This window comes from Gymnoscopelus braueri (genome assembly GCF_963280865.1).
Source record: "Gymnoscopelus braueri genome assembly, chromosome: 23".
Classification (NCBI taxonomy): domain Eukaryota; kingdom Metazoa; phylum Chordata; class Actinopteri; order Myctophiformes; family Myctophidae; genus Gymnoscopelus; species Gymnoscopelus braueri.
The window spans coordinates 1,424,344-1,441,162 of NC_137625.1; the positions used below are offsets into that span (position 1 = coordinate 1,424,344).

At 38.6% G+C, this 16,819-nt stretch overlaps 1 protein-coding gene across 1 annotated transcript in view; it reads left to right on the forward strand.

The window, feature by feature from the left end:
- Positions 1 to 13,455, forward strand: part of LOC308079716 (CD9 antigen-like) — a 51,435-nt gene extending 37,980 nt beyond the window's left edge. Inside the window, exons 5-8 of the mRNA XM_080421290.1 lie at positions 3,242 to 3,343; positions 3,640 to 3,729; positions 6,835 to 6,918; positions 10,807 to 13,455. Coding sequence (XP_080277416.1) covers positions 3,242 to 3,343; positions 3,640 to 3,729; positions 6,835 to 6,918; positions 10,807 to 10,872 — 342 coding nt within the window. The 3' untranslated portion in view covers positions 10,873 to 13,455. The remainder of the gene's footprint in view (positions 1 to 3,241; positions 3,344 to 3,639; positions 3,730 to 6,834; positions 6,919 to 10,806) is intronic.
- Positions 13,456 to 16,819: the final 3,364 nt, after the last annotated feature.

The following is a 16,819-nucleotide window of genomic DNA, read 5'->3' on the forward strand; positions in this document are numbered from 1 at the left end:
CAAAATCATGGCATATGTTTTCATGATACAATAGCCATGTCACTCAGTACTCTACGGGTATAAGTAACAGCGTAATATATGGCGAGTGCCAATTATAGCAGAGAGAGCACAATACTTTGCCAGCCTTTTTGCCTCCTTTTTGGGCCCAAGCCCTAAGGTGCTGAAGCCCTCTAACAACTAGTATGTCCCAGGCTGCCCAATATAAAAACCCATAGTCTGCACCTATAACCCAGCTCTGAGATGGTATGTAGGAGTGGTTGGTATTTAATGATCTAATGATCACACACACACACACACACACACACACACACACACACACACACACACACACACACACACACACACACACACACACACACACACACCAGTGTTGATTTTGTCAACTAAAACTATGCAGAAAAATGTTTGTCGACTACCTTTTTTCACTGATGAAAACTATATAAAAACAAAATAAAAACTAAGCTATCATGACTAAAACTAAGACTAAATATATTGACAATTTCGTCAACAAATAAAAACTAGACTAAAATGTTAGTGAGGATCTAGTGGAGAAGAGATCCACTAAAAGACAAGTCATTTTATGTTTGGTTGCACTCGGGTGTTACGCTCTGAAAATAGCAGATCTACAAGCTTACGATCTGCTATTTTCAGCATGCAACCAAGTGTAAAATCAGCCATTACGACGCCATCACAGACATTTTAGTCGACTAAATCATCTGTAGATTTAGTCGACTAAAATCTTAGGATATTTAGTCGACAAAAACTAGACAAAAGCTAAAACATTTCAAAAATATGACTAAAACTAAATGGAATTTTATTCAAAAGACAATGACTAAAACTAAATCAAAATTTGCTGTCAAAATCAACACACACACACACACACACACACACACACACACACACACACACACACACACACACACACACACACACACACACACACACACAGAGAACCTAACGTCTGTCTATCTACATGACAATCTGTACATTTATGGACAACATGGTGAATGGACTGCATTTCCAGAACATATAGAGCTTTACAATGTATTTCACCCACTGATGGAGGAGGAAACCATGCAAGGCATTAACCTGCTCCTCAGGAACAGTTAGGGGTTCAGTGTCTTGCTCATGGACACTTTGACGCGTAGGCCGGGGAATAGAACCTGGATCCTTCGGATTCCAAGACGACCGCTCTACCTCCTGAGCCACAGCCGCCGCACACGAAAAACAGACCTAACAAACAGACACATGACAACCAGTGACCCAGACATTTAATGCTAGTGACTGACCAAGATACAGTATGGCTACTTACACTTTGCATGGTCGAGGAAGAAGGTGGCAAGAAGGGGTTCAGGGTGAGAGTGAAGTGCTAGGGGTCAGAAGAGGTGATTGTTAGGGGTTGAGGTGTTGTCCAGGCTGTTTTAGAGAAGGGAGAATCTTGCTCTAATTCATCTCTGTCTCTCTTTGTCTCTCTCTGCCTCTCTCTCTCTGTCTCTCTCTCTGTCTCTCTCTCTGACTCTCTCTGTCTCTCTCTCTGTCTCTCTGTGTGTCTCTCTCTGTCTGTCTCTCTGTCTCTCTCTCTGTCTCTCTCTCTCTCTCTGTCTCTCTCTCTGTCTCTCTCTCTGTCTCTGTGTCTCTCTCAATTCAATTCAATTCAATTCAAATATGCTTTATTGGCATGACAAGCATTCTTATATTGCCAAAGCATTACATACATTATGATACAAAATAATAATACATATTCAGAATCATAACAAATAATACGAACAAGACAAACATAAGCAAAATGACATTAGTCTATTAATTGTAGTAGACTTATAGTGTTCACCCATCGTCCCTCATTTTGTGACAGGCTGCTACATATTTTGCTGCCAACCTTGAACATTCGGCTTTCTCACCTAATAAGTAGGGGATTGCCTGGATAGAGTCAAACTGTATCTTTGTTTTTGTTATTTTTGTGAATTTAGGATAGTAATCTTCTCTTATGTGTTTATATTTGTCACATGCAGTCAAGAAGTGGAGCTCTGTCTCCACCACTCCTTGACCACAGTGAGAGCACAGCCTGTCCTCTCTGGGCAGCCAGGTTTGTCTATATCGGCCTTTCTCGATGGCTAGGCTGTGCTCACTGAGTCTGTACATTGTTAAGGTTTTTCTCACTTTGTTATCAGTCACCATGCTCAAATATTCTGCCACGGTGTATTGTCTGTTTAGGGCCAGATAGCAATTAAGTTTACTTTGGGTCTTTGTTGTTTCGATCCAATAGTTCTCGTATTTTTGTTTCTGTTGATTAATAATTTGGTTGGGTCGGATTTGTTGGGGAGTGATGTCACTGTCTGGAGGCTGGTTATTGTTAGGATTGTCTATAGGGGCTGATGTTGGTTTGTTCAGCATCAGGACCATCTGACTGAGGGGACTCTTCTCTATGTTCATGACTCTTCTCTATGTATCTTCTCTACTCTCTCTCTCTCTGTGTCTCTCTCTCTCTGTCTGTCTCTCTGTCTCTCTCTCTGTCTCTCTCTCTCTCTCTGTCTCTCTCTCTGTCTCTCTCTCTGTCTCTGTGTCTCTCTCTCTCTCTGTGTCTCTCTCTGTGTGTCTCTCTGTCTCTCTCTCTGTCTCTCTGTGTGTCTCTCTCTGTCTCTCTCTCTGTCTCTCTGTGTGTCTCTCTCTGTCTCTCTCTCTGTCTCTGTGTCTCTCTCTCTCTCTGTGTCTCTCTCTGTGTGTCTCTCTGTCTCTCTCTCTGTCTCTCTGTGTGTCTCTCTCTGTCTCTCTCTCTGTCTCTCTCTGTGTCTCTCTCTGTCTCTCTCTCTGTCTCTCTGTGTGTCTCTCTCTGTCTCTCTCTCTGTCTCTCTCTCTGTCTCTCTGTCTCTCTCTCTGTCTCTCTCTCTGTCTCTGTGTCTCTCTCTCTCTCTCTGTGTCTCTCTCTGTGTGTCTCTCTCTGTCTGTCTCTCTCTCGCTCTCTCTCTGTCTCTCTCTCTCTGTCTCTCTCTCTGTCTCTGTGTCTCTCTCTCTGTGTCTCTCTCTGTGTGTCTCTCTCTGTCTGTCTGTCTGTCTGTCTCTCTCTCTCTCTCTCTGTCTCTCTCTGTCTCTGTGTCTCTCTCTCTGTGTGTCTCTCTCTGTCTGTCTCTCTCTGTCTGTCTCTCTCTCTCTCTGTCTCTCTCTCTCTGTCTCTCTCTGTCTCTCTCTCTCTGTCTCTCTCTGTCTCTCTGTGTCTCTCTGTCTCTCTCTCCCCCCCTCCCCCCAGGTGGTAGAGGATGTAACAGAGTTCTACAAGCAGACGTACACCAACTACAAAGACACCAAACAGGAAGCGCTGAAGGAGACCCTCCGTCTCATCCACTTTGGAGTGAGTGAACACACACACACACACACACACACACACACACACACACACACACACACACACACACACACACGTACTCCAACATGTAAAGTGCTTATTTTAAAATTGTATTAAAAAATGTTTCAAGACTTTAAAAAAATAGCAGATCTACAAGCTCACACTGTAGCTTGTAGATCTGCTATTTTTGAATATCCAAAGTATAACATTATGGTTAAAGTGACTGTGATGCTTGGGGGCCTCCTGATGATGTTCCTCCAAAGTGGAACTAAAATGCTGTTGTCCTTGTTTCCGGGGTGCAGCTGGACTGCTGCGGTCCCACAGGGACGGTGATTGATGCCGCCAAAGACATCTGTCCCAAGAAGGAGGGGCTGGAGATCCTCGTAACCACGGTAACCAACATTATACGATGGTCTGTCATCATCTTCATCTATTTATTTCTTTGTTTATTTAAAACCTCTGAAAACACAGCAAAAAAAGCAGCACTGAGGTACAGACGTACAACAAGGTCATTCTAGTTTTACATTATTAATTCGTTTTTAATATTGTTATTGTCTCGAAAGGCATGGTGAGAGAGTATGTTTTGCACTATCCGTCCGTCCGTGTGTCCTGTCTCCGGCACTGTTGGCCCGGCCGCTGCGAAACTGTGCACACACACTCCCTGGATGCCAATTCAGAACCTCTGCCCCAAATATTTCACATGGGTCTGTTATAGCGCCACCAGGAGGCCGATTTGTGCAAAACCCATTTTTGGATATTACTCCTACAGATTTTATCCAAACGTCATGCAAATCGGTACACAGTATCTCTATAGTCATGTGATCAACACGGATCTGTCCGATTTCCCATATTCCATCCTCATTGGCTAAGGTTCGCTTCCAAAGTTTGCAGGATTCGTCCGTTTTGAACAAAATGCCTCAAATCATGAACGCATTTTGCGATTTCCGTGAAATTTCACAAACTCATTACCACTAGGCCGAGGAAGAAATGCCACCCTTTTCACATTGACCTATTATAGCGCCACCAGGAGGCCACAATAACGTACCTGACCTGGCGGAGACCTGTGCTCCGAGGAGCACTTTTTCTAGTTTGGTTTGGACTTTGTTTTAAATTTCGGTTTAGTTTCAATTGTTTTTTAAAGCTTTGTTTAGTTTTTATTTTGTGAAAATGCTTAGTTTTAGTTTGTATGAGTTTCAGTGTTGGTTTGAGTTTTCATTGTAACATGGGGTAGTCAGGGGCAAGATTCAAAAAAGGTAATCTACAAGCTCACAATGCGCCACGCTGTGATGCATTGTGAGCTTGTAGATTAGCTTTTCTGACTATTTTTGAAGAACAAAGGCTAAAACTATTAAGGACATTTTCTCCATGATTTTAGTGAGTTTTTGTTTGACTTGTAAACACAAAGCTTTGTTGTTCATTTGTTTTAAGTTAACTAAAAGTTTTTCCATTTTTATTTTTTGTATTAATTATTTAAATAATAACCGTGAAATAATCACTGCGAATGTAATTAAGATCATAGAGCTGAAGAATACATGGATATATGAAATTTAAACAATTAATTATAGCATAATATACAGTAACTGTCTCCCTCTCCTGACAGAAAGAGGTAACTACAGTGATAACTTGTGGTGTTTAGGACTATAAAGTGAAGCACTCTATGGCACTGATACACTAAAGCATTTGACTGGGTTTGAAGCTCTAAATGCCGTAGAGGAAACCAAATGAGCAGGGGGGGGGGGGGGGGGGGCATTTCATTCAGAGAATTGTTTCATATTCAGCTCAATTATTTCTATTTTGTCCTTATGGGAGAACCTGGAATTACAGTTTACAATGAAGGCATTTATCAGACGCTGTATTATCTGTTGTATTAATATCACATGCTAGACGATGCCCTTTTAACAGTTAATGATGGTATATTTCAGTCAGGAACACTCACGTCACAAATAGATTTAACCATTTAATGGAACAAATGGAATACAGTTAGACTTGGCGTTAATGGCTCCGCTCTTTAAGATGTTCCCTAACTTTTGCCAAGTGGCATGCCAAGCAAAATCAGGGATCCCATAGCAAGACATTTAATCAGATTAACTTGAGTTCATTTTAACATTAAAGCCATAGAACATTGAATTCAGTTTAGAGCCATGCAGACATTGAATTCCAGTTTACTTTAGAGCCATTTATTTGATTTATTTATTTATCAGGGACAGTGCACATTAATCAACATGTCAGTTTTTCACATCCACGTAAATGAGCCAGAGTTAATCTAATCTTAAGCTAATTTTCATCTGTAGTCTCTGAGCAGGCTGTTAAAAAATGGTAGTATAGTTATCCATACAAAAACAGACATCATCATCAACAATACAAGACAAGTAGACATAGTACAGAAGACAAAACAAATACAGTAAAATATTAAAAGAGACACCAGTGATTAATGGAGCTGATAATTACCCATGATTACACATTTGGTTAGCTTTAAGCCATCTCTTAAGGTTGAACTTGAAGGTTAGATAGTTGGTGGTCTCTCTTACTTCGGTAGGGAGACTGTTCCAGTGATGGGAGGCTCTAACAGAGAACACTGTTTTACCAAACACACTCTGTCTGAATGGTACCTCACAGTCCCCTCTGGTAGTTATGTCTGAATGGTACCTCACAGTCTCCTCTGGTGGTTATGTCTGAATGGTACCTCACAGTCTCCTCTGGTAGTTATGTCTGAATGGTACCTCACAGTCTCCTCTGGTAGTTATGTCTGAATGGTACCTCACAGTCCCCTCTGGTAGTTATGTCTGAATGGTACCTCACAGTCTCCTCTGGTGGTTATGTCTGAATGGTACCTCACAGTCTCCTCTGGTAGTTATGTCTGAATGGTACCTCACAGTCCCCTCTGGTAGTTATGTCTGAATGGTACCTCACAGTCTCCTCTGGTGGTTGCCCTTGTTGTTCTGTCACCACTTTCTCATGTGCACATGAATTTCAGTTTATTTTAGAACCATGTGCACATGAATGTCAGTTTATTTTAGAACCATGTGCACATGAATTTCAGTTTATTTTAGAACCATGTGCACATGAATTTCAGTTTATTTTAGAACCATGTGCACATGAATTTCAGTTTATTTTAGAACCATGTGCACATGAATTTCAGTTTATTTTAGAACCATGTGCACATGAATTTCGGTTTATTTTAGAACCATGTGCACATGAATTTCAGTTTATTTTAGAACCATGTGCACATGAATTTCAGTTCAACGTTCAGTTTAAACGTTTGAGTAATGCAAGACTCTGAACTATATGGTGGAGGCTGGGGAGGTGGAAGCAAGCTTTTAATCTCTCTCTAATGACAGAGTGCTGCCATGCTGCGGAGACATTCTTTAGTGTGTGTTAAACCCCCCAAGATATTAACTGTAGTTATCCTCTGTGTCCTTCAGAGCTGAATATAATATATATATATATATATATATAATGTATATAATAATAATACTATTATATAACGTGTCCTTCAGAGCTGTCCTGCTGCCATCGATGAAATCTTCAACAACAAACTGCACATCATCGGAGGAGTGGGCATCGGTATCGGAGTCATCATGGTACACACACACACACTCACACTCACACACACACACACACACACACACACACACACACACACACACACACACACACACACACACACACACACACACACACACACACACACACAAGTCATCATGGTACAAACATATTTGAAAATATAAAATAAATACCTTTCAGTGGACTGTATCTCCTCTTATAGGCTACTCCTGTACCTTTGGATCCGGGGTGATGATGTAGAGGGCCACTATATTTACACACTCACACCAGAGAGACACGTTGCTTATTGTTGTTGTCGGGCAGATACCTCTTATCTCCGTATTTTAACTTTTTTCGTAAATATATGCCGTACTTCATCACTCTAGTATGTCACACAAAAGTAGCAAAAATAGCAGATCTACAAGCTCAAAACGCGTCGCATATTTGAGCTTGTAGATTGGCTATTTTTGCCATTTTTGAATTGGAAATCCTGAATTATTTTTTGCTGTTTTTGAATTAAAATCCTGAAAAGTAACATTTTTATTTAATTTCAAATGCATTTAGTTATACTTATGTTAACTTTATGAACTTAAATACAAATACATTGGACATAATAAAAGTCATTAAGCTACTAATATAGACTGAAGTAATTAAAGTGGGTCATGTTTGCATGTTTAGAATCAGAACAGCTGCAGGCTGCATTAAGTGAAGGTGCGGGCCGCATTAAGTGAAGGTGAGGGCCGCATTAAGTGAAGGTGAGGGCCGCATGTGGCCCCGGGCCGCCAGTTGCCCATGTATGCTTTAGACCACCAACAAAATCACATACAAATGAACCTCGGTCCCAGCCTCACTCATCTGCGAAGAGAAGAGCCTGGTCACGACCTGAAGCAGCGAGTGTCTAGGAACTAAGTCCTCAGTGGACAGGATTTCCGTTTCCCCCGGAAACGATATTTTTTGACCAATCACAACACTTCTTTCATTCACGGAGAATGTTAACTCTTTGACTGCCAGAGTATTTTCATAAAGTACTCCCCCAGTGCCAGCAATTTTCGTGTTTTTTTATTTTTATATTTTGAATTTTTCTCATGAAAATAATTTAAGGACACATAATGTAAAGACCCAGCACAATTCCGCCACTAGAGCGCAGCACATGACAGCTTGATCCATGTCGTTGGGTCTCTCTCACCCTTCTTCATAGATTAGACAAGGAAAAACATGAAAACGGATGTGACGTCCCCCCCATTGTTTTGATCGGCGAAAATTACGTTGTGATATACGACGGCGATGACTGATCGTCACCCAGACCATAGATTATAGAAGAGAACCGTTCCGTTTGTCCGTTATACCGTGTGAAAACCCGTTTATTTACCTATTTTGGACGAAAATGACTGGGGAAAAGAATCAAAAACCGGAAACGGAATCCAGGTCATGGAACCGGATGCAGATGTCCGTGAAGTAAGTGGAACTCGAGAATAACATTGAATATTAAGCAGCATAGCGCAATCAGAGATTAAACAATGAACGCGCGTCCAGCGCGTCGAGCGCGTCGACGGCCAACTGGACAAAGTAGCACTTGACGCGTTATCGCGTCGTCCGCAGTCAAAGAGTTAACAGATTTGTAAAGCATCAACGCCATTTCCTTGGGCGGTACTTCTGCCAAATTCAACCATTTCCGGTTGTCAACTTCCTAGACAACCAACATCCCAGGTTTTGCCCAGGGTGCATACAAATGCATCAAATGACCACTATTCTATTAAACTACAGTGTAATATCAATAGTCTTCAGTGTAGCATACTGTGTAAGTCACTCATCTGTGCTGTGAACAAAACAAACACTATTCCCTCCACATGAATGCACTGTATTGGCTGTCATATTTACAGTCCAATACATTGTCTTTTGTTCAAATTACAGTCTGTATTTAATCAAATAAAAACAGGCTTTCTTTCACATGTTGAGAAAACAACACAAGGAAGAATCCTTACAAATTCTACTGGGAAATCTGTCCAGGTTCATTTATAAACACCAACAATGTCAATGTAGGTTCAAGGTTGTACTTTATTGGTACATCTGGTGTACAGGTACATGAGAGTAAAAAACTTATTTTGGTTCGGCTTCCTTCAGACAATACAGCAGCATAAGTAATAACAATAGAGTAAAGAAAAAACGTAAAAAGATTTAAAGAAAGAGTGCAAAAAGAGCAAAAAGAATGAAAAGAGCATCATCAAATCAAATGTACATGTGCATAAAAATAAAGAAAAAACACTTGGTAAGTTGTATACACCACCAGCATTTTTCTTCAGTGGCTGTCACCTGACTTTGTGTAAACAACTTATACACACATAGTCAGGGGATATTAAAAAAAATCTTGGAATAAATTCCTTACCAAAAAAATTCTTCACCAATGTGTTTGTAAAGGTGTCTAGTAACACATCTCACAAAGACTGAAATTCAGTCCCCCTAGGAGAATTTATGACGGCTCCTTAAAGTTGGGGTATCCACCATAAACTTGGTTAAAAAAAAATCAAAAAAAAAAAATCAAAATTTTATTCTATTTTAAGTAGCATGTGAGGGGTCAAACTAGGGTGTTTTTATGATTCTGAATCCATTGCAAGCATTTGTTTTGCACCAAAACCACTCCTTGGGCTAAAAACGGCCCAATCTCAATGGGCTTTTTACACAAAAAGTATACCTGGACAAGGATGGCTATGGCCGTTTTTAGCCCAAGGAGTGGTTTTGGTGCAAAACAAATGCTTGCAATGGATTCAGAATCATAAAAACACCCTAGTTTGACCCCTCACATGCTACTTAAAACAGAATTAAAATTTGATTTTTTTATTTTATTTTTTTTTAACCAAGTTTATGGTGGGTACCCCAACTTTCAGCAGCTGTCAAAAATTCTCCTAGGGGGACTGAATTTCAGTTTTTGTGAGATGTGTTACTAGACACCTTTACAAACACATTGGTGAAGAATGTTTTTGGTAAGGAATTTATTCCAAGATTGGAAAATATTCTGCTAATATCCCCTGACTAACAGTACACAGTGTATTCTATATACATGCAGAATTGACATGACTGTTACTGGAGCCACAAATAATACATTTTAGGAAGGAATCCGCAGGCCTCATAAAATCTAGCCTGGTTCCAGACAAATCTGCCATTGCAAAAAAAAAAAATGCCGTCTGGCCCCTCTGAATAGAGATTGGATTTCTCTCCCTCCAAAGTTGTGAGGGTCCAATCAGGGCCCAGTGTGCAAATATGGGGGCGGGTTTATCACCAGAGGCTTTTTTTTAATTTTCCCCTCGGAAATGCAGGATCCACACAGAGATTCCAGACTAATATCTACTCAGTGATATTAGTCTGGACATGCCAGGCTACATCAAATCTGCCCCTGGGCCACAATAGGCCCCTGGGCCGGACTTTGGACATGCCTCCTCTAAATACTGAGTGTTAAATGACCCTGAGCGGGTACAAATGTAACCTAGTTATAGTAAATGGATACACGAACACAGCAAATGTCAGCAAAAAATAGATCCATAAATGCTACTAAACAATTCAATATATTGTTGCTGGCAGGCAGAAACCTCATATCTCCATATTTCAGCTTTTTACGTTTTTTTTTCTCCGTAAATCGATGCTCTTCTTCATTATACACAAGAGCGTCGCTCAAAAGTAGTGAAAATAGCAGATCTACAAGCTCACAATGTATCACGATGCGACGCGTGTAGATCGGCTATTTTCAGAATAATATGAACGGTTTTGTACATGAGGTTTTCACCCGACAGTGATAGTATTTCAGATAATATCAGATAAAACCAGAAAGGCAGCATTGAAACTAATATGGACTTGCTAATTGGTTCAGCTGTAAATGATGTACTTTTCCTTCTTTTGCCTTTTGAGCACCTTTTCTCTGTTTTGTGTTTCCACAGATATTTGGAATGATCTTCAGCATCCTCCTCTGTTGTGCAATCAAGAGGTCCAGGGACTTTGTCTAAACACACACACACACACACACACACACACACACACACACACACACACACACACACACACACACACACACACACACACACACACACACACACACACACACACAGTGCCCTTAACTTAATGTTTATACACTCTTAGATTCCTGCTTTAGTTTTCCTGGAGAAGTGTCTAATATGTGTTGGTAGTAGATCGTATTAAAGTAACACATTAGTTTACTGTATGGTTTCATACTGGATGGAGAGTCACCTGTGTGGCCTTGGATCAACTCTGTCACAGAGTATAGACCCTGTGTGGCCTTGGATCAACTCTGTCACAGAGTATAGACCCTGTGTGGCCTTGGATCAACTCTGTCACAGAGTATAGACCCTGTGTGGCCTTGGATCAACTCTGTCACAGAGTATAGACCCTGTGTAGCCTTGGATCAACTCTGTCACAGAGTATAGACCCTGTGTGGCCTTGGATCAACTCTGTCACAGAGTATAGACCCTGTGTGGCCTTGGATCAACTCTGTCACAGAGTATAGACCCTGTGTGGCCTTGGATCAACTCTGTCACAGAGTATAGACCCTGTGTGGCCTTGGATCAACTCTGTCACAGAGTATAGACCCTGTGTGGCCTTGGATCAACTCTGTCACAGAGTATAGACCCTGTGTGGCCTTGGATCAACTCTGTCACAGAGTATAGACCCTGTGTAGCCTTGGATCAACTCTGTCACAGAGTATAGACCCTGTGTGGCCTTGGATCAACTCTGTCACAGAGTATAGACCCTGTGTGGCCTTGGATCAACTCTGTCACAGAGTATAGACCCTGTGTGGCCTTGGATCAACTCTGTCACAGAGTATAGACCCTGTGTGGCCTTGGATCAACTCTGTCACAGAGTATAGACCCTGTGTAGCCTTGGATCAACTCTGTCACAGAGTATAGACCCTGTGTAGCCTTGGATCAACTCTGTCACAGAGTATAGACCCTGTGTGGCCTTGGATCAACTCTGTCACAGACTATAGACCCTGTGTGGCCTTGGATCAACTCTGTCACAGAGTATAGACCCTGTGTGGCCTTGGATCAACTCTGTCACAGACTATAGACCCTGTGTGGCCTTGGATCAAGACGTTCACACATATTTTATCAACTTTTATCCATTCTGACACGACTTCCGTGTCTAAGGCCTGTACATCTCCATAAAGGCAGACGTTCTAAAATATAAAGTCACGTATGTTACCCCACCATACAGAGCCTTTGTGGTCAGTAGTATGTCAGTGTTATAATCCTGTCTGTGCCTGACTGCCCAATGTTTCAAGTGTAATACCAGCTTTCACCTGCTGCGCCACGCCACTACCACCCATTGAGGAATACAGGAAACTTCCTGCACAGACGGGATTAAAACACCTTTTTATTAAACAACACAGACTATTACGGAACAAGAAAAGGCCTGTATGTTCGGGTAACATCTGTTGCTTTAGGGAAAGGACTTTATTTTATTATTTGTTTACATTTGTGTAGATGTTTGGGCCTTAAACACACAGAACACTATTTTGTGGAAGGTCACCAAGACGGTCATAGAGAACACAAATGTCAGAGTCGATAAAATAAATCTAGGTCCTATGTGTTGATCCAAGGCTAGGAGCCTGTGCCATGCTGTCGTCTTTAAGGGTGTTTAAGCATTTTTATTCCACTTTTAATCGGTCAGTCCTGCCTTGGAAAGCAGCGTAACAAACATGCTAGTATGTTGGTGATGATGTAACAAACATGCTAGTACGTTGGTGATGATGTAACAAACATGCTAGTACGTTGTGATGATGTAACAAACATGCTAGTACGTTGTGATGATGTAACAAACATGCTAGTACGTTGGTGATGATGTAACAAACATGCTAGTACGTTGGTGATGATGCAGAGGATCAGAAATGTGCCTGTAATACATGTTGGGACATTTATCAGTCCATAGTTCTGTAAACAACCTCGCATTATAATTTTGAGCAGCTTTTTTCTTTTAGACATGTCTTTAGTTCAGTGGTTCTCAAAGTGAGGTGCGGGGACCCTCAGAGTTCCCTGACAGGGTTCCAAATGGACCCTTTCAGGTTCATTTGGTTCCATTTGTTACACTCTCAGAGTTATGGGGGTCTTTGATATAAATAACAAAGTTTGAGAACCACTGCTTTCAGTTGAAGTCAGGTTGCTTGTGCTTCCATTCTGTGCACACAGACTCTGCTGCCATCTAGAGGATATCAGAGGGAAATGCATAATCAGTGAAAATATATTTTATTCACATAAACCACATCCAGACAATAAGGCACATAAAGACAATAAGGCACATAAAACAATAAGGCATATAAAACAATGCATTGAAGCCTGTTCTGCCTTCAGTCTTAATCCAATAAGCTTGTTTTGAATTTAACTGAATTGTATTCAACAATTCCTTATGTTTTATTTTCCTCTATAGGCTACATTGTAACAGTTTGGCCAACCTTTACATTTTGAAGAGACGCTTGATTATTTTTTTTATATAAATGCGGATTTTTATGCAGATATTTTGATGAATTAAGATGGTGTATATCTGTTCAGATGCCAAATAAAAAGAACTAATGAGAATGGTGGACTTTAGTGGTGATTGATGCACATGTTGAACTCATTTGTAGAAAGTGTTAAGTCGCTGATAGGTATTTTATCTTCTAGACATTCTGCATTTTCTTTTATTTGATTTGATTTTTATCCATCTGTGAAAGGAGCTTTGGATGAAGAAAAAACAAAAGACATGTTTTATTAAACACAGGTGGGTGTCCAATATCACATATATTTATTCCTATAGTACACTTTATGTGATTGTTGACATGAATGAATGCATATGAATGGATGAATCGTTAAGTAACTGCTTCATCCAGGCAGGTGACTGATTGGATATTTTTCTAATGAGTTGTCAGATCGTTCATGTACCTGATAGTACGTGGAAAGAAGCTTTTTTGCAGTCTGTTGCTAGTAGCTTTGAGACTGCATAAGCGTTTTCCATGCGGCAACATCTCCAACAGTCTGTGGTTGGGATGGCTTCGATCTTTGATGATTCGTCGTACAGGGCTTGGATATGGGGGGGGGGGATCACATCCGCTGATGCGTTCGGCTGTCCGCACAACCCTCTGCATTGCCTTAAGGTTGAGCTCGGTGTAGCTGCCGTACCGGGCAGTGAAGCAGCCAGTCAGGATGTTCTCTGTGGTGCCTCTGTAGAAAGCTCTTAGGACTTTTGACCCATGCCAGCTTTCTTCAGTTTCCTGAGAAAGTAGACGTCGTTGTGCTTTCTTAATCTATTGTTCTATAGAATATTAGTTTATAACATGTCACATAGTGAACTATTAATCTATTCTATAGAATATTAGTTTATAACAGGTTATGTGTCACATAGTGAACTATTAATCTATTCTATAGAATATTAATCTATTGTTCTATAGAATATTAGTTTATAACAGGTTATGTGTCACATAGTGAACTATTAATCTATTGTTCTATAGAATATTAGTTTATAACAGGTTATGTGTCACATAGTAAACTATTAATCTATTGTTCTATAGAATATTAGTTTATAACAGGTTATGTGTCGCATAGTGAACTATTAATCTATTGTTCTATAGAATATTAGTTTATAACAGGTTATGTGTCGCATAGTGAACTATTAATCTATTGTTCTATAGAATATTAGTTTATAACAGGTTATGTGTCACATAGTGAACTATTAATCTATTGTTCTATAGAATATTAGTTTATAACAGGTTATGTGTCACATAGTGAACTATTAATCTATTGTTCTATAGAATATTAGTTTATAACAGGTTATGTGTCACATAGTGAACTATTAATCTATTGTTCTATAGAATATTAGTTTATAACAGGTTATGTATCACATAGTGAACTATTAATCTATTCTATAGAATATTAGTTTATAACAGGTTATGTGTCACATAGTGAACTATTAATCTATTCTATAGAATATTAGTTTATAACAGGTTATGTGTCACATAGTGAACTATTAATCTATTCTATAGAATATTAGTTTATAACAGGTTATGTGTCACATAGTAAACTATTAATCTATTGTTCTATAGAATATTAGTTTATAACAGGTTATGTGTCACATAGTAAACTATTAATCTATTCTATAGAATATTAGTTTATAACAGGTTATGTATCACATAGTGAACTATTAATCTATTGTTCTATAGAATATTAGTTTATAACAGGTTATGTGTCACATAGTGAACTATTAATCTATTGTTCTATAGAATATTAGTTTATAACAGGTTATGTGTCGCATAGTGAACTATTAATCTATTGTTCTATAGAATATTAGTTTATAACAGGTTATGTGTCACATAGTGAACTATTAATCTATTGTTCTATAGAATATTAGTTTATAACAGGTTATGTGTCACATAGTGAACTATTAATCTATTGTTCTATAGAATATTAGTTTATAACAGGTTATGTATCACATAGTGAACTATTAATCTATTCTATAGAATATTAGTTTATAACAGGTTATGTGTCACATAGTGAACTATTAATCTATTCTATAGAATATTAGTTTATAACAGGTTATGTGTCACATAGTGAACTATTAATCTATTCTATAGAATATTAGTTTATAACAGGTTATGTGTCACATAGTAAACTATTAATCTATTGTTCTATAGAATATTAGTTTATAACAGGTTATGTGTCACATAGTAAACTATTAATCTATTCTATAGAATATTAGTTAACAGGTTATGTATCACATAGTGAACTATTAATCTATTGTTCTATAGAATATTAGTTTATAACAGGTTATGTGTCACATAGTGAACTATTAATCTATTGTTCTATAGAATATTAGTTTATAACAGGTTATGTGTCGCATAGTGAACTATTAATCTATTGTTCTATAGAATATTAGTTTATAACAGGTTATGTGTCGCATAGTGAACTATTAATCTATTGTTCTATAGAATATTAGTTTATAACAGGTTATGTGTCGCATAGTGAACTATTAATCTATTGTTCTATAGAATATTAGTTTATAACAGGTTATGTGTCACATAGTGAACTATTAATCTATTGTTCTATAGAATATTAGTTTATAACAGGTTATGTGTCGCATAGTGAACTATTAATCTATTGTTCTATAGAATATTAGTTTATAACAGGTTATGTGTCGCATAGTGAACTATTAATCTATTGTTCTATAGAATATTAGTTTATAACAGGTTATGTGTCACATAGTAAACTATTAATCTATTGTTCTATAGAATATTAGTTTATAACAGGTTATGTGTCACATAGTGAACTATTAATCTATTGTTCTATAGAATATTAGTTTATAACAGGTTATGTGTCACATAGTGAACTATTAATCTATTGTTCTATAGAATATTAGTTTATAACAGGTTATGTGTCACATAGTAAACTATTAATCTATTGTTCTATAGAATATTAGTTTATAACAGGTTATGTATCACATAGTGAACTCTTAATCTATTGTTCTATAGAATGTTAGGTTATGTATCACATTGATAGTAAACTGTTAATCTCTCTTTCTAGAACAGCGTTTCACAAACGTTTTAGCTCAAGACCCCAAAGAGAAATTGGAAGTCTCCCCGGGACCCAAACTAGTGAAAATAGCCGATCTACAAGCTCGCAACAACACAATCATTGTTTATTTGAAAGCACAAATCTATACTATGAAAACCTAACTCTCTGAGAGTGTACTTTTGTGAAATGCTGCTCTAGAAGGAGAGATGAACAGTTTACACTTTGATACATAAACTAATAATATTATAGAACAATAGATTAATAGTTCACTATGTGACACATAACCTGTTATAAACTAATATTCTATAGAACAGGAGAGATAGAGATTATAACCAGTCCTTTATACCAGCTTAAATATCTTCAAAGTGTATGTATTAAAATGTATAAATGTATAGATTAC